The sequence below is a fragment of the Chelonia mydas genome, chromosome 7 (genome assembly GCF_015237465.2).
Source record: "Chelonia mydas isolate rCheMyd1 chromosome 7, rCheMyd1.pri.v2, whole genome shotgun sequence".
NCBI lineage: Eukaryota > Metazoa > Chordata > Testudines > Cheloniidae > Chelonia > Chelonia mydas.
The window spans coordinates 34,416,583-34,443,205 of record NC_057853.1 but is presented as its reverse complement, the minus strand read 5'-3'; the positions used below and the strand labels follow the sequence as shown (position 1 = coordinate 34,443,205).

The following is a 26,623-nucleotide window of genomic DNA, read 5'->3' as shown; positions in this document are numbered from 1 at the left end:
TTGTATGGGATTCCCATGCAGTTAGTGGAAATTCTAAGAGCAGGTCAGTAGTAGAATCATGCCTACAAATTAATAGGAGATTTATCTCCATTTTCTGACACAGCTGTTATGAATTCTCCTACAATTCTCCCTATGTTGCTTGCTTCTCACTGTGGTAAATCAGCATTTCAGGACATACTAATTCACTGAAGCAAGGGACACCTGATGTGACATGTCTCAGATATGGGAGAGAACTACAGGAGCCCTCTTAACAGAGACAGACATGCCAGACAAATGAACTACGGCTTCTAACATTGATTGGGACATTTTTCAGGGTGCATGCAAAAATCACTTCCAGGACTGTAAGTTGTAATTTCCATCTTGGGTAGATGTTCATGTGCTAACTTTGATTGAGCTAGTGCACTAAAAATAGCAGTGTATCCCGGGTGGTGCCATGGGCTAGCTATGCAAGTACTTAATGAGGAGGGCCTGGAGGGGATTTTACTTGGGTGGCTAACCTGCACCACTGCAGCTATGCTGCTATGTTTAGTGCTACCTCAATCAAAGTGAGCTTGTGGATGTCTACCCAAGCTGGGAATTATACCTCCAGCTGCAGTACAGATGTACCCTAAAAAGAGTTTCTGGGAACTCCAGAGCTGCACTACAGGAGCAACTATTGAAGAAATTGGGAGAACTTCTGCTTGCACAGGTCAGACGGAAACGCAGAGATACAGATGAAAACTGTTTATCCCTTGACCCAAGCAGATAAACCTTTGTAGATACCGTACATACATGAGACCAGTTGCTGACAACCATTGTCAGTACTGGGTCTATTTCCTAGCATAGATGGGGTTAGAGACCAGGAACACATTGTACAAATTAATTCTACATGAGGGCACTCATTATATTATCCTTGATCTGAATGTTACTGCTTTATAGGCATCAGAGTTCATTAGCTATTACACTAGTGAGACACTGTCAGGAGAAGAAAAGGAGTACTTGTGGCACCTTAGAGACTAACAAATTTATCTGAGCATAAGCTTTCATGAGCTACAGCTCACTTCATCAGATTCATGCAGTAGAAAATACAGTGGGGAGATTTTATATACACAGACAACATGAAACAATGGGTGTTACCATACACACTGTAATGAGAGTGATCAGATAAGGTGAGCTATTACCAGCAGGAGAGAAAAAAAACTTTTTGTAGTGATAATCAAGGTGGGCCATTTCCAGCAGTTGACAAGAATGTCTGAGGAACAGCGGTGGGGGAGGGGGAATAAACATGGGGAAATAGTTTTACTTTCTGTAATGACCCATCCACTCCCAGTCTTTATTCAAGCCTAAGTTAATTGTGTCCAGTTTGCAAATTAATTCCAATTCAGCAGTCTCTCGTTGCAGTCTGTTTTTGAAGTCTTTTTTGTTGAAGAATTGCCACTTTTAGGTCTGTAATCGAGTGACCAGAGAGACTGAAGTGTTCTCCAATTGATTTTTGAATGTTATAATATTTGACGTCTGATTTGTGTCCATTTATTCTTTTACGTAGAGACTGTCCAGCTTGGCCAATGTACATGTACATGGCAGAGGGGCATTGCTGGCACATGATGGCATATATCACATTGGTAGATGTGCAGGTGAACGAGCCTCTGATAGTGTGGCGGATGTGATTTGGCCCTATGATGGTGTCCCCTGAATAGATATGTGGACACAGTTGGCAACGGGCTTTGTTGCAAGGATAGGTTCCTGGGTTAGTGTTTTTGTTGTGTGGTGTTTGGTTGCTGGTGAGTATTTGCTTCAGGTTGGGGGGCTGTCTGTAAGCAAGGCCTGGCCTGTCTCCCAAGATCTGTGAGAGTGATGGGTCATCCTCTAGGATAGGATGTAGATCCTTGATGATGCGCTGGAGAGGTTTTAGTTGGGGGCTGAAGGTGATGGCTAGTGGCGTTCTATTATTTTCTTTGTTGGGCCTGTCCTGTAGTAGGTGACTTCTGGGCACTCTTCTGGGCATGTCAATCTGTCACTACAAAAGGTTTTTTTTTCTCTCCTGCTGGTAATAGCTCACCTTACCTGATCACTCTCGTTACAGTGTGTATGGTAACACCCATTGTTTCATGCTGTCTGTGTATATAAAATCTCCCCACTGTATTTTCTACTGTATGCATCCGATGATGTGAGCTGTAGCCCACGAAAGCTTATGCTCAGATAAATTTGTTAGTCTCTGAGGTGCCAAAAGTACTCCTGTTCTTTTTGCGGATACAGACTAACACAGCTGCTACTCTGAAACCTGTCAGGAGAAGGAGGCTGAGATTAAAATCAGAATAAACTAAAAAATGCATGGCAAAAATCAACACCTACACCTGAAGTACCTACCGATACCTACTAAAGTTCTTCCCTTGTTACTCTTCTTACTTAATCAGTCTCAAACACGCTTGCTGAAACCCAGCTGATAACTCTCCTATCCTGTCTGCACTAGCAGTTAAACTATAGGCTGTTCCAGAGAACCAATTGCTGACAACTGTAGTCAGCAGTAGGTAAGTCTCCTAGAGTAGACCAGGTTATTCCTAATATTTGGAATCTCTTGGAAAAAGAGCCCCAAAAATATACAGATCTCAGATATTCCTCGAGTGCTGCCTGTTGACACACAACATGCCAATCTTTTGTGTGTCCAATTTCAGCATTTAAAGTCAGCAATCTCTCCCACGTTGATGTAAGCCTTCAATCAGTGCTTGCTGTAGAATGGAACAGGTGATGAAAACATTGTGATCCTTCACAGGTATATGGGAGCAAAGCCTGATCTCTGTACTAAACACAGCGATTAGTTCTTCATTCTCTACTGGTTTGTGGACATGCAATAACACCTTCCCAGGCTTGTGTTGGTCTCGCACCCCACTGGATCGTTAAAGATTTCAAATAAGATCAGTAGTTTGGCACTGTGAGGGTTTCAGTAACAGGCATATAAATATCTCCAGATCAGAATAGTTTCTGAGCCTGCTGGAGACCTGGCAGTTTGCCAAAGATAGCACACACCACAGCTCTTCCAGATAGTAACACAAACACAGTGAAACTTCCCAGGCTCCAGTTTTTTAGGACACACAAATTTGTGCACACAAATTAGCCATAAAGTCATTGTGATTGTGTGCACATTGGTGCTAAAAGCAAAGGACCAGGAAGACCATTTTGTGCTGCCTGTCTCAGAGGCACAGCACAAAGCTCACAGTCTAGCAAGACAAGAGGCAAATGTGCCTCTGCCTTGGCTGGCTCCAGGACTTCTACAACCCCTGTGCTCTGCCACAGAAACATACGTACAGCTACAGTGGGGCCCAAAATCACCTCCTAGCACCCTGATGTCTAATACATTTTTGTCTATATAATTCTGAAAACCTGGGCCCTGTAACTATATGTAAAGTTTGGGATGCTTTGCCCCATCCTTCAGCTGTGCACTAGTGATGCTTTCCTAAAACAATCCCCAGTGCCAAACAAGCTTACAGCCAGCCAGATTTCAGTAAGCCATTTTAAGCTTCTTCTCTTTCTGCCAGCCCTGAGCTGTACCAGTTAGGTGGAAATGAGCCTCTCCATGAACCAGCTCTTGCAAGCGACAACAAAAAAGGTGGGAATCCACATATAATGGTCCAATTTCCTCTGTTATCATTGACTTCAGTGGAGTTACACTGGTGTAACAGAATAAATGTGACCCTACGTGTTAAACAAGATGGTGGAATACAAAGAGGTATGCTAACTCATCTGCTGTAAGGAGCCTAGCAGCCAAGAGGCTGATTCTCAGAGCACTGGAGCCTAGCGCGGGGACTGTTAGAATTAAGCTCTTTGAACAGTTACTCTATATGAGATAAGTTCAGGAGACATTAATATTTCTGTTGTGATAACAACTTAGTATTCTGAGAGATCATCTCTGCACTGGAGTGCCAGACCCAGGCATTTGGAACACTGAAAAAAGAAATTGGTAACATAACCTCTCTAGCTTTCAGCGGGAATAAGTCTGAGGAAGGCTATGCTGTTGTTTGTGACAGAAGCCGTCGTTCTTTTTCAAGTCCCAAATGCTGTGGTCTTGTGATCTCTCAGAGCCCTAATTATTGTTACTGCAACAGAAATATTAGTGTCTTCAAGCCACTTTCCACTTCAAGCTACTCAAATCCAGCGCTGAATCACACCAAGACAAAGACAAAGCCACCACTTACGGGCTGGCTGAAAAATTCCATTGAAATGCCAACAGTGGAGAAAGTGAAATAAAGAGCTAAGAAAGCATGGGAATTATTTTAACTCAAGGGGCTGGAGCAAGGGCCAAGATGGGGCTGTAGGACAGTGAATTACTATGTTCAAGAGCCCTTCTACTCTGGAAGGGAACTGTGTATCAATAACAGAACTGTTTGCTGAGTTTCATTCAGTTACACTGTGCAAACCCAGCAAAGGCCATGGGGCTGCACAGGAGTCACTGAGGCCATTATTTGGTGAACCATTCTGTTGATGATGCACCTGAAGGAACAGACTCCAGCTCACTGTCCTTAGCTCTCTTGCTCTGTAATACTTAACAGTATTTAAAAGGCGGTAAAAAAATCACTGACCACTAAAGTCAGCAGACAGGACTCTAAACCACAGGGAGCAGATCTGTTCAATAAGAAGGTGTTTTTACACAGTTGCTTTTCAGAGTGGGACCACACTCGCGCATAGTAATTTAATGTCCTATGGGCCAGAGATCCTGGCCCCTTTGTGCCACTGGCCAGTGTAAAGACCCACATTGGGCAATTTCTAGCTATCACAAGTTAGAGTGCTCCGAGGCTGCTCTCACGTACCCTGGGGATCAAACCAGCTCACGAGGATCTGAGGAGGACGCTGGTGGCCCTCTTCACGAGTCCTGTGCTGAGCACAGCTCTGCTACACAGGAGTGCCAAGGCCTCCGCCTTTGCCACATGACAATAGGAAATCTGAATACACTGCAATATATTGCAAAGGAAGCAAAACCAAGAGATGTCAAGATTCCCAGAATTGCTGTGTAGATTCCACATAAAATGTACATGTTTAAAGCTGCCAGGGAGACAAGAGTTCAAACACTGTTTCTGCATGAATGTGCTTTAAGCTGCCTGGTTCTAAGGAATTGTGGGGGAGCGCTCCATTTAAAATGATAACCCTGCCTTACGTGTGTATATATTATGTTGTGTTAAAATGAGTCAGTCTGTGGTCTCTTAGTTCCACTTCACTCAAGTTTTTTTTTCCTTTAGCTGTAGTCCCCACACAAAGAGCAAGGTTTAGACAGTTGGGTTGAAAGTGATCCCTTTTCAACTGAATGATGAGAAGTTCATGTCTGAACCTGAAGAGAAGCAGATTCAGCCACACAGTAGCAGGCAAGCTTTCTATCTTAAGCACCATTTGACTTTCCAGCTAAACTGTTTGTTTGCATTTTCTGTTTTATGACTGGAAAGAGCAACATTTAGACAAATATTTGACAGATGGATCATCCAACAAGTTTGTGTAGCTTACAAAAGTGCCTATTCGGCTACTGTAAAATGGCATTAGCCTTAAAGCACATTTCATTCTGAACATTGTGTTGTAATCAGACCTCTGATTCTAGACAAGGAATTGTCATATGATGGTGGAGAGCAGAGAGATACCTACCTTACGCCCCGCCTCGTTGTTGTGCAAGTTCATGAGAGTCCTTGCGTTCTGTTTAATCTCCCTTGCATCCACAAACACTTTGGCGAATCCTATTCCATATCTGATGTCAGCAGAACAGCCTCCCCATTTCCATCCTTCGTCTTTATGGTACTGTCCCTGTTTTTCTTTATCACAACCACAGTCGCTCAGGTTTCCCTGGGTACAGGCAGCAGTGATCGCATGTGCTACTCCAGCGGCAATGATGGCATATGTGAATGCTGCTTCTCTGCTACCTGAAATTAAAACAGTGCTGTAAATATATGGGACAACATTTGTGATAGGATTATTTAGAAAAATATGTGCAAGTCAGTGCAGTGCAAATGCCATATGGTTATAATTAGAAGTGTTGTAAACATGCAGACATAAGCAGTACTCCACCATTCAAAGTTTTGATTTTTGTTGATGTTTAGGCACTCTCTGAAAAAATAGAGCTCCAGGCTGCAGTATATTTAAGCGTAGGTGTTATCCAGATAACCACATACATATTTTTCTGGGTTATCATTAGAGCTAGTTGGGTGTTTTCCAACTAAATGTTTTTTGCTGAAAAATGTCAATTCATCAGAATTGTTTGTGGAAAGTTGATAAAACTCCCAATTTGAAAAAAAATTAGATTTTTTTTCCCAAAATTATCAAACTTTCCCACTTTAAAGGAAAAATTTCAAATTTTTGTCACCACTGCAGTGGGTAACAAAATTCTTATTTGCTTCAATAGGATTAGAATCAGGCCTTTTATAAAGAGAGGATGGATAGGAAGATGTAATCCCCTAGTTAAACATCTGCCAACTCAGCCCTGTCATATTCCAAACAACTACTGGTGATAGCTTATGATTCATGGAACAAGCAAATTTCTGTTATTCATCAGACTTCATGAGAAACATCAGTTAAGGAAGGAAATATTACAGACACTTCATTCTCAGCGGCATCTCTCTTCACATATGTGATCTATTTTTTTATGTTTGTCTCTAAGTGGTTCATTCTTTTAATGAAAAATATCTACTTTCTTACCTCATGGCAAGGAAGCATAATGGAGAGAAAAAAATCAACAATCTATTAATAAGGAAACTTCTTTGCCAATTATCAGCATGAACAGTCTTTCCACTGATGGTACTGTGTGCTATGTTTACAAATGAACTAGCAATCAAAGACTTTCCTAAAAGATTTCTTGATTTGTCCTTCGTAAAAGAAACAATTTATATCAATGTTGAATTGATGGGATATTTATGCCTCTGCAGACTCTGCCAATCTATTATTGTTAGGACTAGTGGTTTGTCATGAAAATTTAAAGGAGAAGGAGAAGTCTCCAGTAGCCTCCAGTTCAAGATCCTGGTCTACAACTCCAAAACACTGAGGGTACATCTACCCTGCAATAAAAAACCCGCAGCTCCAAGTGTCAGAACCCAGGTAAATTGACTCCAGGGCGCAGGCTGCAGGGCTAAAAATAGCAGTGTAGATATTCTGGCTAAGATTGGAGCCAAGGTTTGGAGACCCTCTCTCCACACGGGATCTCAGAGCCAGAGATCCAGCCCGAGCCTGAACATTTACACTGCATTTTTAACCTCATGGCCTGATTCCCAGTCAGCTGACCAAGGCCAACCAAGGCCATCCCACAGGTCTTTAGTTGTCGTGTAGAGATACCCTTGGTGAACTAGGCTCCCTAAGAGATTTCTTAGTTTGTTTAAGAGCCTTTGATGAGGGACTTTGTCAAAGGCTTTCTTAAAGTCCAAGTACACTATATCCATTGGAGCATCCTTGTCCTCATGTTTCTTTGACCCCCTCAAAGAATTCTAATAGATCAGTGAAGTATGATTTGTCTTCATAAAAGCCGACCTCTTCAGACAGTTATGGTAAACTGGGACATCCTACCTAGTTTACTAAGGAGGCTACTAAAGAGGTTGTGCTGCCAGGAAGGAGGCTGTCAAAGTTGGGTGCACTGAGATCTCTAGGATTTCCTACAGTTTATGGGGCATCTCTATAGTAAATGGGCCCTAAAACCCTTTAAGGGATGACTTGGCAACTTTGTGGGGTGAGCCTTGCAGAGATACTAAGCAAAATTATTTCTTATTAGATTATTCTGTGGAAGGGAGTGGATTCTTTAGGTCTACGTTTACATCTGTTCGTATTTTTGCTTTAGATGCACCATTTCTCATCTAACACAGGTTGTTTTCAGGAATTGCTTTTCTTCACATAAGAAAAAGACATGGGCCTGACTCTAATCCTACTTAAACCACTGTAAATCAGAAGTAATGTCAAATTAAAAAAAAAATCTCCTCTTTTGTGGAAAAACAGTTGTCAGCTCTTCAGTGCTGAAGGATAGGAGATTGCACTGTAAAGAAGGCAGGTATCCAAAGGAATTCACCACATGGGAAGACTCAAAGCCTCATACAGTATTCATAATGTATCACACACTTGTCTCATCTATTTCAGGCTGCTGTGTTTTGCATAGATGACTCATATGCTGAAGCAGTTACACTTGTTCTGTCCTTAGGAATATAAATGGTGTAGTGAGACATTCTGGCATTAGTATATGTAATTTTGTGTTTATCTAATTTTACTGCTTTTGTGCCAGTTCCATGATTGTGCTTTAAATACTCAAAAGGTGCAACAGGACTTTTACCTATTCAAGCAAGTAAGTTATAAAGTGCAAGATTTAACCTACTCTGTAATATGTGTTTTGCTCAGAACACTGCATATATTATACTTTTTTAAAAAAAAGAGAGAGAGAGATTAACTCGGGGGGGGGTGGGGGGTGGGACAGGTCTCTTTTTTTCTTTTACTGAATAAAGTTTTTTTTTTAATTTTTTTGGAGCCAGGTTTTGGCACACTCTGCATTTGGCCAGAAAACAGGTGCGCATTAACACATCAAAAGCACTATTGCAGTGTGTTCAATTTCTGGCCAGCTTCTGCCTCACACATCTTTATGTGCAGGTATATGTCACAGCAGGAGTAATCTATTAAGGAGGGGAAGGGATGAGGCTGGGCACAAGATGTCTTAAAATACACTAACTACACCCGCTTACAGTTAGTCTTCACCTTGAAATCTTGCTACAGCACCATGTAAGGACAACATGGGGAACAACCCACGGTGAGTTTTGAAAGAGCCAGAACTAAAGTGGAATAATTTCACTCTACTCTACTTCCTCCATCTGTCAGGAATGTATGTATATGCGTCTCACAGCCAAATTAGCTCCCTTACCTTCACTTTCCTGCAAAGATTTAGCAGTGTAAAATTCGGGTTCTTATTGTTAGAAGTACCATTGTAAGGGCTCAGGCTTTAACCTCAATCCAGTGCAGTTATTTTAGTAGTAGTAGAAGTATTTTTAAATCCAGAGCTACTGATGATTATAGCATCAAAAGTGCTTTATAGACGGGACCAGAAACACTTGTACAGGGAGAAGAGGTAAAGTGGCATAAAAAGATTGTTAGAGTCAAAGAAAATAGAGGGCAAAGAAGCAAGTAATTATTCCTGCCAAGTTTTTATTGTGAGGGGATAACAAAGGGATGCTGTAAAGAAGGAAGGGAAAGATGAATAGGGCTCAGAGCAGTGGTTTCCACACTATTGACCATGGAGCCCTCTTTGGGGGATATCCAGAACACTCACAACACTTTCCCTGGGGGAAGGAGGGTGATTAGGAAAGCTTGTGTCAGTGATCCTCTCTCATCTGTAGAACCTGAAAGGTTGGAGAACCCCAAACGGCATTGCTTGGCACTCTGTAAATGCCTAAGAAAGTCAGACATGGGGTGTAAAAGCGAAAGAGCATGTCTTAAGGGGGAACTCTGAAGAGACAGAATATATTCATAGGAATGAGCTGCCAGACTGGAAATATGTCACATGAACAATCATCCAACCCAACAGCTAAAAACATCAGAAAGGGACCCAGAAATTAAAAAAAAAATATTTGCAAGGTGGTGACATCCATAGCAAATCTTAATAATCTTTACTGACAACTCCTCTTGGAGCTGCAATTTAATATACATCTACACAATGAACAAACTAAGAGGGGATGACTAGGATCCATGCAAACCACAGTCCAGGAGGTTGGGTCAGTGAAGGAAATGTCATACATCCAGATTATGGTTCTTCCAGCCAATGGAGTGCTGGGGTGCAGAATGCCTGGGGCATCTGAGGGGGGAGTGGAATGAGGTGTGGTGCCTACATAAGCCTCCTAGGATTGCTGGGGGAGGGTGGAGAGTTTTCTACTCTTGTACAAAAGTTGTAGCTTGTACTGACTGGTACTCTAGCTAGAGTGCAACTCACTTTGACGTGCCCCCGTTAGGATATGCAGCACCCCTCTAGTAATGCTAGGCTACCCCCCAATCTTCCCCATGCTCTCCCAAGCAGCTGCATTATGTCTGCCTCTTGTTCCCATGAAGTGCCCATGAAGGGGAAGCCATATTTTGGCTTGTATTGCATAAATACTGATAAACAACTTGGCAAAATCCACTTAGGCTAAGAAGTCAATTGATGGACTGGAACACTGCCCTACTCTCCACTCTTTCTGCTTTGCAGAAGTTGCTGCAAAGCTAAAGACAGGGATGGGGGAGAAATTCAAGCATAGAGACAAAGTCAGAGTGAGGAAATTGTCCTTAAACCCCCTAACCAGCTAGTAACTTATTCCCTCCTTTTTGTCTATGGTGAGCAAGGCCTACAAAGGATAATAACTTTAGAACATCAGATTTTAGAAACCTTTAGAAAAATATCTATTTGTGCAAGTAAAGGTTGCTCCTGTAATTACATGGGAGATGATCAAGCTGTTTCTGATCTTGGCTACATTACAGGTACAATCTTTACGTTAAGCTGAACTATACTTGAACAAGTGCTTCCGTGCTCTAGGAACACAGGTTTCTTCTTCAGTGTTGGACATGAATATCTTCTGCTTTTTCTACTTTCTTCTGGATTTAACCTATGCACTGGGCTATTGGAAGAAATTCTTGCTCTCCCACATGTCTTGCTCTACCAGTACCATAGTACTGTTTGCTTTGATGGAGTATAGTTTGGTATTCATGGCTCTAAAAACCATTCAGACTTCACTATCACAGAGCAACTGGTAGTGCCTTATCTGTCTTCTGATTCACTGGAGTTCTGTCTTTGGACAATGGAATAGATCCGTCTCATTGTAGCATGTGATAATTCCAAAGCTGTCTTCAGTCCTGTCACCAAGGACTGCACAGTAATACCAACCACAGGAGATGCTGAGAAAGCTCATTACATGTCATAAATAGAAGCACTGGGATTATAATGAATAAACTAAACCATAAATACCACCAGTTCCATACTGCTCACACTTTATGAATGGAAACTCCCTCTGTTGCTGAATATCAGATCAAGTATTTAGTAAGCTATAAAACACGAAGAATTCTTTTGTTTGGGCAGTACAAATCCATAGATAGACAAGCACTACCAAGATATCAGTGCATGGTCAAATATGAAGTGCTTTTTGGTGAAGAGATCACTTGTTCTGATGATTATTAAATACATAGAAATAAAGGGTATGAAATATGCCATAAACAGTAGGTAAAAAATACTTAAGGTGTGGTGTTACGTCTTTTAGCTGCCAAGACACAAATTCATGCTTTCAGGTTCTTGTGTTTTTCTTGCAACATCTAAAGCAAAGTTATATCCTATGAAAAGAACAATATCCTGACCTTTCAGGGGATGGGCTTGGTGATCTACTAGGTCTCTTCTATCTCGAACTTCTGTGAGTTTAGCATCAGTTACATCATCAGCTGCTTCAGGGGGAAACTTTGAACTCAGATTTAGCAAATACTTGAATGAGGGAATAATGTTTTGACCCTTTTAGTTTTTAAATGTGTTTATTTGTACTTAAAAGTGTATGTATGACAGTTGCTTCTTGCACAGAACAGCTACTGAAGTCAAGAAGAGAGTGCAGCATAAACTTAACACTTGTTAAGTTGGCCACAGTGTGGCTCTTCTAACATTTAATGTAACTATAGGAAATGCGTACTGTACACTACAGCCCTAATCCTACAAACCTGCACATCCATCACTTTACCCCCATGAATAAAGTGTTGACAGGACTGGGATCTGGCAAGTCAGTGCGGGATCTGTTTGTGTACTTGAGGCAAACATAGATCCATATTCTGTTACTTGATTTGGGATTGCCAGTCTTTTCCCCCCTGCCCCAAACATTTCTGTTCTTCTTTAAAAGAGAGTTCTTCATTTGTAATTAATTTAAATTAAACCCTTTTGTAAAATGTATGTGTATCAGTGCCGTAATAATCAGGGTATGTTTGGCATTACATAGGAAATCAGGATCTAATCCTGCAAGGTGCTGAGTGCCCTCCACTCCCAAAGAAGTCAGTGAGAGCTAGTGGTGTTGAGCAGCTCAACTCTAAGATTCTAAGTAAATTTTTAAAAAGTTTTGTTCCCCCCATATCAGCCCAACCATAAATTGACTAATCTGGGAAATAAAAAAGACAAATTTGTATTTATCTCACTGGAAAACATACGTTGTATTTTCTGCTATTTAAAGCCAAGGGGTCAGGGAGGGAGTTATCTGCAGTGACATGAACTGAAATATATGTTGATTGTGAAAATAGAAAGATGGAAAATACAGCGTACCTTGCCAATTATGTGCCATGACTAACATTACTTCACATCTCTATAGAGATCATAATTCATAGCTAGTAAAATGGAGAGCAGAACTCATCCTCTGACTACTTATCTCGGTCTGCCTTTCTGAGAGCAAGAGAGCGCGCACGGGCTTGATTCTTAAAGTAGCATGTGTAATTAATTTTAAAAGGCAGCTTTAAAAATTAAAGTATGACCATTTTTCCAGTTAAGGGCCTAAACCTGGGTGCTGAGAGCTCCCAATAATTCTGCTGACTTGAAATGAATGAAGTTGAGGATGCCAAATTAAAAATTCTTAGCTCACCAGTTTAAAGAAATAGGGTGAATTGTATTTAAAAAGGTAAGCAGGAAATATTTCCCATCTTCAGAGGCTTTAGTTATTGCCCATTTATCAGTCTACATTTTATGATGTTTCATCAACACAGATTAATAATATGAAATTCTGAAATGGGATACAAACAAGTATATTCCATTTCAAAAGCAAATTCTATTTTAAGCGTATAAAATAGTTACTCAAGGCACGAATATTGTAAAATCAGACCTATCATTCGGTATTTCAGAAGATATGGATCGTCCCTTTTATATATCTTCACTTCTTATACGACACTGTGTCAAAATGTGTTTTATGTAGTTATATTTTCTTTCAGAAAAACCCTATATAGTGACCCTGCAATAGGCATTTAGTTATTCTACGTTCTAATGTAATGTAATCTTTTTGTTTCTCTAAAACATGTACTCACAAGATACATTTGAAGGCAGGTATGAGAGCCTTCTGATGTGAATTCCAACTAATGTGACCTTGGGGCAATGTTTTTATCTTACTGCGATAGTCACAGCCTAGAAAGATTGACTCTTTGGCATAAAGCAACATGCTAGTTTTTAGATATATTATGCCAGATTTTCAGCCTCACCTCTGTTTTTGCAGGAACAGTTTTTTGTCTGTGAATAACTAAGCCTGCATTACTGCATATGCAAATACTATACATATGCTAAAATATAGTGGCAGGAGATGAAAATCCAGCACATAAATGCAAGTCCTCATCCCACGGAGGAAAATGGTAAAATTCCCATTAACTTCACTGGGATCTGTATTTGGCCCTTTCAGTATATCTTGGGGGCTTATGAGTGCCAGTGGTTCAAAATATATAGTATTTGTCAATCTCTAATCAATCACTGGTTGCATTTGGAAAAAGTAAGGTCTGTATTGTATTAATGGCACAATACCAAACAGAAACCTTTTGCTAAGATGGCAGCCTTGCCTGTTTGTTTCCTTGGGCAGATATCTTCTCTCTGACTATAAAAACTAATTTAATTTTAACCTACTTTCCTTCTGCAAATCATTTTATTGTGATCTCCTAGGCCTGATATTTGCTCTTTGGAATTCAAAAAATCAAAAATTTTAAAGCCTGTCCCATGAAATTACCCTGGAATTGAATACCAAAAAATGTTGGTCCAAAGACGTGATAGAAAAATAATTCTGATGAAATGATATAATTGAAAATGCATTTCTAATCTGAAAAGTGACTAAAGATGGTAATTTTTTTTACTGGACAGATGTGTGTTTACTGCAAGTCAGATCTGTACACATTAGGGACAAAATAAGTGTTACTACGTTTTTCTCCTGCTACCTCAGGTATGGGAAAATGAGCTGGATTCTTTTCACTTTTGTGCATCTACAAAACAATTGTTTTCTAAATTCCAATTACAAGGCTAGCTAGTTACACTGCAAGCCCATGGAAGATAAGAGGGTTACACTGGTATTACAGAGGGCATAATTTGGCCTTCAGAATATTTGTCATTCATGGGGAAGTGTGAGAATGGAAGACTCCACTTTTACTCAGACCAAGAAGTTTCTCTCCCATTACTATCATGAGACTATGTGGAATGTAAATCACTCAGTGAACAAGAGTTAAGGATGTTGCTGGAAGAGAAGCATGGTCTGTTGGTCTGAGAATGTAAGTAGGTAGGAGCTAATAACTCCTAACACCTTGTCCCCTCTATGAACCTGCATAGATCACTTAACTTCTCTGACTGAGATTCTCCCTAAGTTAAAAGTATTGCACAAAGTGCAAATCAGTGCTGAATTTGGCCAATTGTAATGCACATGGGCCAGATTCTGTTCACGTCATTCACATGGGTAGTCCCTTTGACTTCAGTTGCACTACTCACATGAGTAGTATGTGCAGGATAAAGGTCTGTGGAACGTAACTTTCCACATTATAGCGAGCCTCCCTCCCCCCACCCCACGCCCACACACACTGAGACTGCACATACATTCCCCAAAATGAGTCCTCATTTGTTGAGCTCTGCCACTGGTACCAATGTTGTCAGCTGTAGCGTAAGCAGGACTCAGCTATTTATCAGTCTCTTCTAATCATCCCTGCCTACTAAAGCTGCACTACTGACTGTACTAGCAGTCAATCCAAGGTCCCATTTTTGCTAGCATAGGCAAGGCCAAGAGGATTGTCCATCACGATGGAAGTTATGGACACAATGAGTTAATTTAACAATGTTTGACAGATGTGTCACTCAGGATATTCTTGCTTTTGTTGTATAATGTACGTCTTCATTATTTTTAGGTTTTTTAACATTCAAATCTGCAGTGAGATCCTTTTGTTTAAAGTTGACATTTTTAGTCTCAGGCACATGCATGGCAATAGTGTCTCGTGTTTTCTGGGTAATCGGATCATCGTGTCCTCTCTCCAAACGTTGTGTTCAATGTTTTTCACAGGCAATGTCTCAGTGAGGGGAGTCTCCACAGACTTGCCTTGAAATTACTTTTAGTTTTGCTGTGTCACGTTATGGCAGAGTCATAGGGTCTTAATAGACTTGTGTTGAAGTTCTTCCTGTTTAATGTCTGTCACAGGATCTTCAAAGACCTTCACTGAAGTTGGTTTTAGTTTTGCCAGGTTTCTATTGAATTTGCTTTCAACTTTGTCTTGTCACATTGCAAAGGCACAACTGTATCATAGTGTCATTAAGGTAATCAGAAACAGAAACATCTTTTTCCTTGTGTCTTGCATCATCACATCAGCTTGATACTGTCGTATTCTGGGTGCAGTTAATCGCTACAGGAACTAAGAGTCAGGACTCAGTTATATGAGAGATTAACACTCTGTTCGTGTCCTGTCATAGCTATGGCAATTAGCAGGTTCACGTTTGCTCTGTGCATGGTATTACACCCTCTGGGTTGGTCTGCTGAGTATTTAGTGGAAACCCCTCAGGGTTGAATTTGCTCTTTCGGAGTTCCACGAGAGCCCAAACTGGAGCTTCATGTTGTTGCAAAAGACGCATCTGCATGGTCAGGCCTTTGGATCCTCTCTGACACTTCATTTGAATAGATGTGAGCAGAATCCTTGGGCTGTCTTACTCTGAAGACTTTATGGCTTTGGTGATGGAAAGTCCCAAAATGCTGAAGTGTGGACACCATTATGCATTTGTTAATTTAAAAAACACTCATAATTGAATCACCACATCACCTGCACTGTTATTGACAATATCATTACCAAGTGTTATGACCAGATATCCATATTCAAATGTCAGTAAAGTCTTGCTCTTGAAGGACAAACTACTGTATACTGTATAACACTAGAAATGAAATATATGCAGTAAATGGGATGAAGACTCACTGTGAATATATTTGGGAACCCAGTACCTGAACAGAAATGTGCCATGTTGATAGTGAATAAATGTAAGTGGTCACTAGCTATAATCCTTTGTCCAAAACTATCTTTGAAAAACAGATTAGCAAAGTTATATGTGACTTCTCCAAAAAAGTTTACAAATAATAATATCTAGCTCTTATGTGGTGCTTTTCATTCATAGATCTCAATGATCTTAACAAAGGAGGTCAAAATCTTTATCCCTATTTTATAGATGGATAAAGTGAATCAGAGAGAAGGGGACATGACTTGCCCAGTGTTACCCAACAGATCAATGGCAGAGTTAGGATTAGAACCCAGATCTCCTGAGTCACAGTCCAGAATCAACAAAAGAAAGAAAATTAAACTTGTATCAGTTTGGTTACACTTGCACAATATCAGAATTCAGACTACCAAGTAAAGACAAAAGTAATAAAATAATGATATCCCAGGATTCAGATTGATAACAAAACTGTATCTGATGTCATAGAAAGATAGGGCTGGAGGCGACCCCAAAAGGTCATCTACTCCATCCCCATGCACTGAAGCAGTATCAAATATACTTAGACCATGTCTGACAGGTGTTTGTCTATTCTGTTCTTAATGGGGATTCCACAACTTCCCTTGATAGCCCATTCTAATACTTAACAGTATTTATAGTTAGGAAGTTTTTCCTAATCTCTAACCTAAATCTCCCTTGCTGCAGTTTAAGATGATTATTTCTTGTCCCACCTATACACATGGAGGGCAGTTGATTACATCCTCTTTATAATAGCCCTTAATATATTTGAAGACCTCACAAGGTCCCCTCTCTCTCTTCTTTTCTCAGGATTAAACATATCCAGTTTTTTTAAGCTTTCCTTATAGGTAAGGTTTTCTAAACCTTTTATCACTTTTGTTGCTCTCCTCTGGACTGTTTCCAATTTGTCCACATCTTTCTTAAAGCTTGGTACCCAAAACCGAACATAATAATCCATTTGAACCTTACCAGCACTGAGTAGAGTGGAACAATTACCTCCCATGTCTTACTCCTCTTAATACACTCCAGCATGATATTAGCCTTTTTCACCACTGCATCACATTGTTGACTCTCATCCACTATAACCCCCAGATCCTTCTCAGCAGTACTACTGACTAGCCAGTCATACACATTTTGTATTTGTGCATTTAATTTTTCCTTCCTAAGTGCAGTACTTTGCACTTGTCTTTACTGAAGTTCATCTTGTTGATTTCAGACCAATTTGTCAAGGTCATTTTGAATTCTAATCCTTTCCTCCAAAGTGATTGCAATTCCTCCCTGCATGGTGTCATCCACAAATGTTATAAGCATACTCTCCACCCCATTATTCAAGTCATTAATGAAAATATTGAATAGTAACCATTGATGACTACTTGAGTATGGTCTTTCAACCAGTTGTTCACCCACCTTATAGTATTTTCATCTAGATGACATTTCCCTAATTTTCTTGTGAAAATGTTGTGTAATAATATGTCAAACGCCTTACTAAAATCAAGATATATCACTGCTTCCCCACATTAGTTAGGCCAGTAACCCTGTCAAAGAAGGAACTTAGGTTGGTTTATTATTATTTGTTCTTGACAAATCCATGTTGGCTATCGCCCTATTATCCTCTAAATGCACAGTAATTGATTGTTCAATAATTTGTTCCAGTATCTTTCCAGATATTGAAGTTAGGGTGACTAGATCTATAGTTCCTGAGGTCTTCTTTGTTTCCCTTTTTTAAAGATAGGTACTATGTATAGAACAGTCTAGGATGCATGACTATGCAGTTGTCAAGGTAACCTATTATCATAGATTTACACACACAACTCCAGTTAGCATAGGAGTTGTACGGCTGAATCCGCACAGACTGATAGAATTTATTTTGGGGTACTTTGTATAGTATTAGTACACATATACGCCCATGTTGTAATCATTGAATGACGCATTTCAACAAGTTACATTACAGTCTTTTTGAATTTGCATCCTAATCTTAGCACAGGCACCACAATGCCACTTTAAAGTCACATGGCACTCAACTAATAGAGAAAGCAGAATGATGTCATGCAGTCAAATGATTTTATTGCAAATTGCAGTTGTGGGATCCTGCCTACTTCCAAGATAACCATCTTAAAGATTCAACCATACTGCGAAACATCATCAGTGTTCACACATTAACTAATATTTTAGTACCTTTTACACTTGTAGCATTCTAATGGCAATCTGGAGTAATCGTGTGAAAGGAATAAGAAAGTAGAGATCTACAGCTACTACTCATATAGAAAAATATACTAGTGAAAAATATTTTGAAGTTTAATATTCAATTGCATTGTAATTAGTGCATTGGTTACCATATGGGAGATATTTTAGGTTTAACATTTCATATTGCATGTGTCATTCCTGTCCCCACTGCCAGTATTTATGATAACAAATGTGAGACTTTCTCTTCTATCTTATCTTAGTTGTGGGCATTAAATCTGGCCTTTGTATTTACTAGGTATAGGATTTGCCCTTCTTAACACAGTGAAATATTAGCTTAGATTATTGTAAATTGTAGTTCCTACTGGTTCTTTACAGGGCTTGGGGAGATGGAAAGAACAGTTGATAAAGGGGAATGGAAAACAGTGAGCAGCGTACAGAATCCTAGGAACTGAATGATTTTTTCCCCATCTTCTTATAAAATGATATTGTCTGAATCAAATGTGCAAGGGTTTCCACACATGCTGTTACAGACAAGAAACAGAGAAGAACACAAATGGTTACACTAACATTATTTGCAAAAAGAAAAGGAGTACTTGTGGCACCTTAGAGACTAACCAATTTATTGAGCATAAGCTTTCGTGATGCTCAAATAAATTGGTTAGTCTCTAAGGTGCCACAAGTACTCCTTTTCTTTTTGCAAATACAGACTAACACGGCTGTTACTCTGAAACCTGTCACTAATGTTATTAATATTTAGTGGCACCCAATAGACCCACTATTTTTCAGTGAGTTAACTCAGCCATAACAGTTTGCACTGAAATCAGACTTGCCATTAAAGATCCCAAGGGTGTACTCCTGAGCTCCAAAAAAGCTGCTTTTTTGCATGGGATTGATTGTCTTTCTTATGCACCTTGCTAGCAAGATGCATATAGTGTATTTTGAAATGCAAGTGTAAACATTGTTTAAATCTGAACATAAAACTTATGCATTTTAAGTGAGTTTTGTTCATTATGGTCCACATTCAATCCTGGTATAAGTTCTGATGGAGCTACACCAGGGATGAGTTTGGCCTGATATGTTTGAATACACCTATCTATGTAAACATTATAATGGGTAATTAGATATGAGGTAACACTTCAAAGATGGATCAAATCCACTTCCTTTAATATTGACTTTCTTTAAAAGTACCTAAATATAGCCTACCAGCTAAATCAATTTTGAAAAAAACTGACAGTGTTACCCAACATACCACAATAACTCTGCATGTTTGTTGCTCTTGGGCACACACATTTTCTTTTTACAGATATATATGTAACTGTTAGATTAGAGTGGTCCAATCCTACCAGCCTTCCAAGCAGACCTATGGTTGAGGTCAGTCAGACACATGCCTGCATAAATCAGTGGCCAGAATGAGCCAACTCTATCGAAGCAGTTACAGTCTTCCAGTGTAATGGACACAATTTGAGAAGTATTCACTAATGTTGTATGCCCCAGTCTTTGGGTGACCAATCTGAGACATAGTGCCGGATTTCAGAGGTGTTGAGAGCCCAATGGCCTTCAATAAAAAATCTTCAGACTTTTCCCTGTTTTTGTTCTTGCATAAAACCATGAGCACTGGAAATCACACACACCTACATTTGAGTAATACTAAAACATGTACTTAAACCTGCCTAAGTGAGGAACTTCAGCTATATAGATGCCAATGCTGCATTCTTTGTGAACCAATCCCAATGACTTTGATAGGTATCTTGGGTGCACAAGGAATGCCATACTGGTATTATAGTTAGGCCATATCCTGCCCTGGTCCACCTGCCCTGGCTGGATTAAGACAAAGTGGGGCCTGAATCCAATCCAACCAAAGGGCTTCGCAATGAACCAAAGGCCCTGCACAACAAATCAAAGAGCCCAATACTCCTGGTGTAAAACTGCCCCTGGAACTCTGGGCTCCTTGCCTTGCCAATGCTACATCTTGCTTCCCAAGTCCCACAGAATACCTTAGCTCTCTATTAGGACAGTGTTCCCTCCTGAATCTAAACTCGTTGGGTCCTTGGGCACTGTCACAGTCCAAGGCATAGAACCCCAGATCTGTGGATTCTACTGTCGAACATGGAACTCATAATGGTATCAGTGACCATTTTAAATTGGGAATTGAAAGGTGACTATGGCCCTTAAGGCTGAAATTTTATCCTTAACTCTTCTCACTGTTCCCAAGTATGGCATGATCAACAAACACAAAGAAGCCCTCAGGTGCCATAAGTTCTACAATACTAGGTCTGAAGACAGTGTTTCCCCCTTCCTTAGAAATTTCCTCACATCTAAATTTGTATTTTTATTGCTGCTATTTGAGTGCAATTTTAAAATGTAGCTTCTGCTGTTAGTACAAAAAAACCCAACATGTATGATTGAGAGAGATGAGCCCAAATTGGAAAATCAGATTAGAACTCCTTTGACTGTGGATGTGGTTCAGACTTGAATGCCCAGATATTAACTGCATCTAAGGTTTGGGTTGGGTTGAATTCTAAACTGGCAGGTGTGTGTTTTCTGATTCTGTTTTCGAAGGAACCAATCTCTCACCAAATAAACAGTTAGTTTTCTTGAGCTTCCTGGTCTAAATAAAAAGAAAAGGAGTACTTGTGGCACCTTAGAGACTAACACATTTATTTGAGCATAAGCTTTCGTGACTACAGCTCACTTCATCCGATGTAGCTCACCAAAGCTTATGCTCAGATAAATTTGTTAGTCGCTAGGGTGCCACAAGTACTCCTTTTCTTTTTGCGAATACAGCTAACACGGCTGCTACTCTGAAAACTGGTCTAAATAGTCCACCCTTTGGGGCTGATATCTACAGAGAACGGTTCATGAGCTTCCTGTGTGTAGAGTCCAAAACCTAGCTTCTCTTCAATACCCTGTCTCCCAACAAAACCCCTAACCAGATCCAAATCTCCAAGTCCCGTTGTGTGTTGTACATACATGAAAAAAGGCACAGGGCACAGGCTTTACAAGTATAGGACTGTGGAATATTTAGAGGAAGATGGCTTATTTGTTATGTAAGTGCTTTTTTAGAGTATTTGGGAGGGTTTCACTACATATCCTATAGGGAAAATTCACAGATATCTATTTTGGTAATCCTAGAGAAGGGGGCAGGTGAAAATACACTAAAGGGACTGATCCTGCACTGGCTGGCACAGACTGGGTGCCCTGGCAGGTCTTTCCCAGCCCTAGCATGTATGATTCTGTGACATTTTGATGTGTACCAAACCCTTTTTGCTAACCTTTTGGTGGACTTCAGGTCCAAACCTTGCAATAACCAGTAAAGAGGTAACATACCCACTTTCAGCTCTTTTCCAAAGACCGTCCTTTCCCCCAAGGCAGAGCAATTCCAGCGTCCATTTCGGAATTGAAATTGACATTCGTTGATTCCCATTTGAGACCCTTCTCCGATCACTATGATAGCATCGGGTCTGCTCTGACAGATTGCCCTCTGTCTAGGAGCTAAACCCGGGATCTTGTTACAGATGATGCTGGCCCCCAGAGCCACCACAGAGGAAAAACCCCTGGAATGAGAGAAGAAGGGGGAAAGACTCAGAACAAATAAAATTAGCACCGCAGCTTTCAGAGCCAATCGATTCCTGAGGCGGCAGCCTTCTTACAGGCGCTTTCAGAGGGAGGCATCTTCTCACTTCAAAGCATGTTCTCTGCCTTGAAAGCGCTTTCAACCTAGGATTTCCACATTCACGCGAAAAGAAAAGGAGCACTTGTGGCACCTAGGAGACGAACAACTAACACGGCTGCTACTCTGAAACCTGTCACATTCACGCTGTGACAGTACCTTTAGTGACCTCTCCCCGGAGCAAGCGGTTTTCAGGCCGCTTTGTGTCAGTCAATAGACTGGTGTAAAGGAGATAAAGGGGCTGACCCCCAGCGGAGGACAGAGAAAGCCCCATCCTCTGTAACCCTGCTGGGGTATTCACGAGGCACCGTGCGTTTCAAACCCTCCCCCGGCTGTTGGCTCATGCCACTGATAGATTAGGGCACATACTCCAGCAAAACCAAACCATCATTTTACTCAACCAGCCCCTGGCCAAGACCACCCCAACTTTCTGCTGGGCTTGTTGCCCTCCCCAGACCGTCCCTTGCGGAGCCTGGGGATAAGACTAGAATAATGACGTTTAAAGGAAAGAGTGGATCAATTTCACGGACATCAGAGCCTCGCCCTCCCTCCCCTCCCCCCATCACTTTTTTTTTCGGTCTATAATTAAAAGAGAGATAAAGAGCGCGTGGGCTTTTGCCATAACGTGACCCAACTTCCTGATTCATAAATTAGAGCGCATGCAACTCTAGCGCCCAGAATAGGCACACGCTCCAAGGGCTGGGGGTTATTATTATTATCATTGTCATTGTTTTATTAAGCTATTAAATTAGTGCAGTTAGGAAAAATAAAGCGGCCCCTCCCCTCCGATCCTGGGCTGCCGCCCCACTCCCCGCCCTTGCAGAATAACGCCGCTGACTTGGGTGAGGTGTAATGCTAAAGGTGCTGCTGATCTACAAGTGAGCGGAGCGGGTCTGGCTCCGGGTAGCCGGAGCGCTGGCGTGTATTTTATTTCCCGTTGCTTTTAATAAATAAAAGCGCCCACGCTGACCAGTCCAGCAGCTAATGGCAGGGTGACCCATGGCGGCCCTGCGAGATCGCTGTTGCGCGCCCAGGGGACAGGCGTAGGTCCTTATCCCCCCTCAGCAACAGTCCATCAAGTAGTTTGCACCTGGGAAGAGAGGAGATGGTTTCCCCGGAGGTCCCGGGGGAGGAAAGGGTAGGGAGCCGGCGGCCAATCTCGCCGGTGCTCGCTCTCCTGAACGGCTGACAAATGTCCTTTCAGATCCCATTGAAGCGATACTCGCCATGCATGTGAAAGCAGAGTTTGGTTTGATTTCAGGGGACACGGTAGGTACAGAAAGAGCATAAAAATAAACCCCAGCACATTGCCATTCCAGTCATGCTTCCGGCACATCACCAATGACTTTCACATTCCCCAGCTCTACACGACACACCAAGAATTCACTGAAAGGCAATAGCATTTCTGCTCTGTCTTTAAAAAAAAATAACAACAGTCTTCCAAACTTTCCCAGATAAATATTAACAGGTCTGGACAGGATAGGCAGAGAGAAATCGTTTGTGTGTGGGGTTTTTTTTTTTAAGTTACTTACCCAATTTTGATATATACAATCCCTAGGCTCAGAAAGATATGGAAAATCCAACGCCTTGTTTTCCTGTTCATATTCCTTGTTTGCTGTTTTTCAGATCACCATGCAAAAGGATGCCTCTAATGCTATTCGTGCTGGTTAATTTCTCGTTGCCTCAGACAGTGCAGCTCCAGGTCAAGGTAGTGCAGACAAAACAGACAAACCCTCTTGTGATCTGAACAGGCGGTGTGTGTTTGTAAATCCCAAGAGACAAACACCATATCCCTCAGCTGGGTCTCTCTCTCTCTCTCTCTCTCTCTCTCTCTCTCACTCACTCACCCACCCTGTGTCTGTCTGTCTCTCTCTCTCTTTTTCTTTTTATTCCGGATTTGTATGCCTGTCACACGTAATACTTTAGTGCTGGGAATGTATAGGCTGCAGTGATCGCTCTCTGCACGCAGCAGCTCTGGATCTCTCCTCAGGTTCAATGTTACTATCTATCTCTTCTTTTTCCCCTCTCTTCTTCAGCTACTTGGGCGTGTTCTCCAAAGGAGGGAGTTGTCCAGCCGGGAGGTGGGGGAGTGAGGGGGGAGAAGGGAATAAGAAAGCGCAAACAGACCACCTGCTTGTAAAGAAGCACCACCGATTCTCCTAAGCGGAAGGTGGGTTTCTGCAGTCCTTCCTTAAGTCAAGGATCAGGGAAAGGAGCATAGACTCTACTGAATGACAGTCCCAACTAGAAGGAGTGTAACAGGTTAATTTCCTTATGAGACACTGCAGTAAATACGCTTGTGAAGCTATGCAGAACCCCCCAAAGGTGTGCAAACCTCCTGACACTTTAGTATGCTAGGCTACACCGATCTGCATTGCTTTAATCTTTCGCTAGGATGATCCGTTTTCCCTTCTCCTTTCTCTTCATCGTTTAGGGTTTTCCAAGCTTTCTTTCCCCTCCCCCCCCCCGCCGCACTCTCCCCTCGTTGATGCGTGGTTTTGTGTCCTGTCAGGGAGGGAAGGGGGATCTGAAGTTTTATGTGGGGATAGTTTTCCTGTTTTGCTCTGTGGGGTGAACATACCGGCTGGTTTTATGTGTTTGCCACCAGCCCAAATGCTCCTCCCCTCTTTCTGCCTACCCACTTCTTAATTTTTTCATCTCACTTCCCTGCACCCCCGTCCCCCTCACACCCCCCCCCCCGATTTCCGAGTCAGGATTAACAAATGATCACTGAGATAAACCCTCTCCCAGCAGCAGCGTCCCTGTCAGCCAGGGGCATGGCAGAGGCTGCTTGAGAAAGGGAACTCTTTCTGTGTTCAGCACCACTGAGCGAAGTCCTCAGCCCAGGACAATTTAGATCGTATCTACTTGTATTAAAGGAAGGCTAGACTACCAGACAACAGCCCAGAGAGAAAAAGCTCATTGTTGCCTAAAGACTTCGTCGGTTGCCCTTTCCACTTATTTTTTGATTGATGTATTTAATGACAAAGATGGGGGCATTTAGCTGCTCGCCCGGTGGCAGTCAAGTGTCCTGCTAGGGGCTCTTTGTGTCAAAGCCGAAAGGATGGTTTCGGATCAGGTATCACTGGGCATTAGCCTACTAGCTGTCCCCCATCAGGAGAAAGTGTATAGCAAGGAGCTACTGGACATCATCATCAGTACAATGCTTTTAAGAGAAAGCAATTCCATACAAACCGGCTGAAGCATTTACCTAGTCTGCTTGCCCTTCACTTTCTTAACCTTGTTTGTTGCCTGGTTGCTAGCGAACCTCATCGGTTTTGCAGTATATGTGCCTATTCCCCATAGCTGTGGTTCTTGATTACCTTCTTACAGTTGTTTGTCAGGTTTTTTTTGGGGGGGGGGGCTGATTTTGCTGCTTAAAACACCGTGAGCAGGAGCCTTTAACAATGCTCACTTGTTGGAGAGGGTTTTGTGCGGTCATGGGGTTGCGGGAATTAACGCGGATACGGTGACTATATTTTTATCCGCTTAAAATATATCAGACAGGGAGGGTTACCTAAATGATAACAGGGGTGTGGTGCTGGAATTGTTCTGCTCATAGTATTTTTCTGAAAACCAAAAACAATGACAGGGCTTCATGATTTGTACTAGAAAGTTGATTTGAAATAACTAAGTTTGAAAAGCTAGGAATAGGAAAGCAATGTACAAACGTTCTATTAATTGACTGGTTAGTGGCTGGGCACTGGTACTCAAGGCAATATGAGCTGTTTATTACTGCAAAAATCCACACTTAAATCCTGAAGTGTTTGCTTATGGAACTGGGTGGCTCTACCCCACGAAGATCCCCCAGATAGGTGTGAGATTGTAACCCTTTGGCGTTAACACAAAAACAAATCACCATTATTCTGAGCTATGTTCACAATCATTTGTGTGTATACACGTGTACTGTGAGGGTGGTTCTTCTTTCTATGTGTTCTGATGTAACAAAAGTTTCATTTTTATATCAAGTTTCTTTGGCAACTGTTCCCTTAGGCATATATTTAGCCTGGTTCAGACTGCATGAGGTGAATGATCAGCTCTGCACCTTCTGATCAAAACAAAATAAAATGTGGGGGGGAAACCACATGTGCAAACTTTACACACACACCGGGGGGGACAGGGGAGGGGACTATTTGAAGCACAAATGAACCACAGATTTGTTCTGATAATACCTAGAGAGGAGACAAGGTAAGTTTTCTTTGTAAATGCACCATCTAGTGGAAGAAAATGGGTCCTGCATCAGCACTAAATGTTAACGTCAGTATCTGAGAGAAAATTATGAGTAAACCCCACGGGGGGGATTTGACTTTGGTCTCAACTAAAATGTTCTGCTTTTAAAAAAAACTTGCGGACCCCAGAATTCAGATAAGACAGAAATTTTTTGGTGGTGTTTTAAATCACTTATTGAAGTGTTGGCACTGGCAGTCTAGTTTGCACTGCACAAGACAGCTCAATTTTTCAAAAACAGGAGTCAAAATTAGAACCTTAAGGTCAACATCCAGCAGCTCCCACTGAAATCAGTGGGAGCTCAGCACTTCTGAAAATCAGGCCACTTTCATTTAGATACCTAATTGTGGATTTGGGAGGTTAACTTTGGGCACTTGGGTTTGAACTTTTTGGCCATGTTTCCTGCCCAAGGCATTTGCAGTCTCAGATGGAAAATGTTTTAAGGTATGACTACAACCTACACTAGGTCAGAAAGTTACCCAGCACCATGTCCAGAGCAGTATTACACATGTTCTATATTGCATACGGGTATTTTCCAATCACCTCAAAGGGCATATTTCTTAGAAGCAAGGCAGCAAATAAATGTTAATTTTAGATACTAATGATAAAATATTAATTATAATGATTCCTACTGTAGGAAAACCCATGGAAAA

The 26,623-nt window shown here is 41.3% G+C and overlaps 1 protein-coding gene across 1 annotated transcript in view; it reads right to left on the bottom strand.

Moving 5' to 3' along the window:
* The window catches only part of WNT7A (Wnt family member 7A), a 52,448-nt gene extending 28,139 nt beyond the window's left edge, over positions 1 to 24,309 (bottom strand). The window contains exons 1-3 of the mRNA XM_007056890.4: positions 23,276 to 24,309; positions 21,401 to 21,627; positions 5,602 to 5,873 (exon numbers count right to left, since the gene is read on the bottom strand). Coding sequence (XP_007056952.1) covers positions 5,602 to 5,873; positions 21,401 to 21,627; positions 23,276 to 23,346 — 570 coding nt within the window. The 5' untranslated portion in view covers positions 23,347 to 24,309. The remainder of the gene's footprint in view (positions 1 to 5,601; positions 5,874 to 21,400; positions 21,628 to 23,275) is intronic.
* Between the last annotated feature and the right edge of the window lie 2,314 nt (positions 24,310 to 26,623).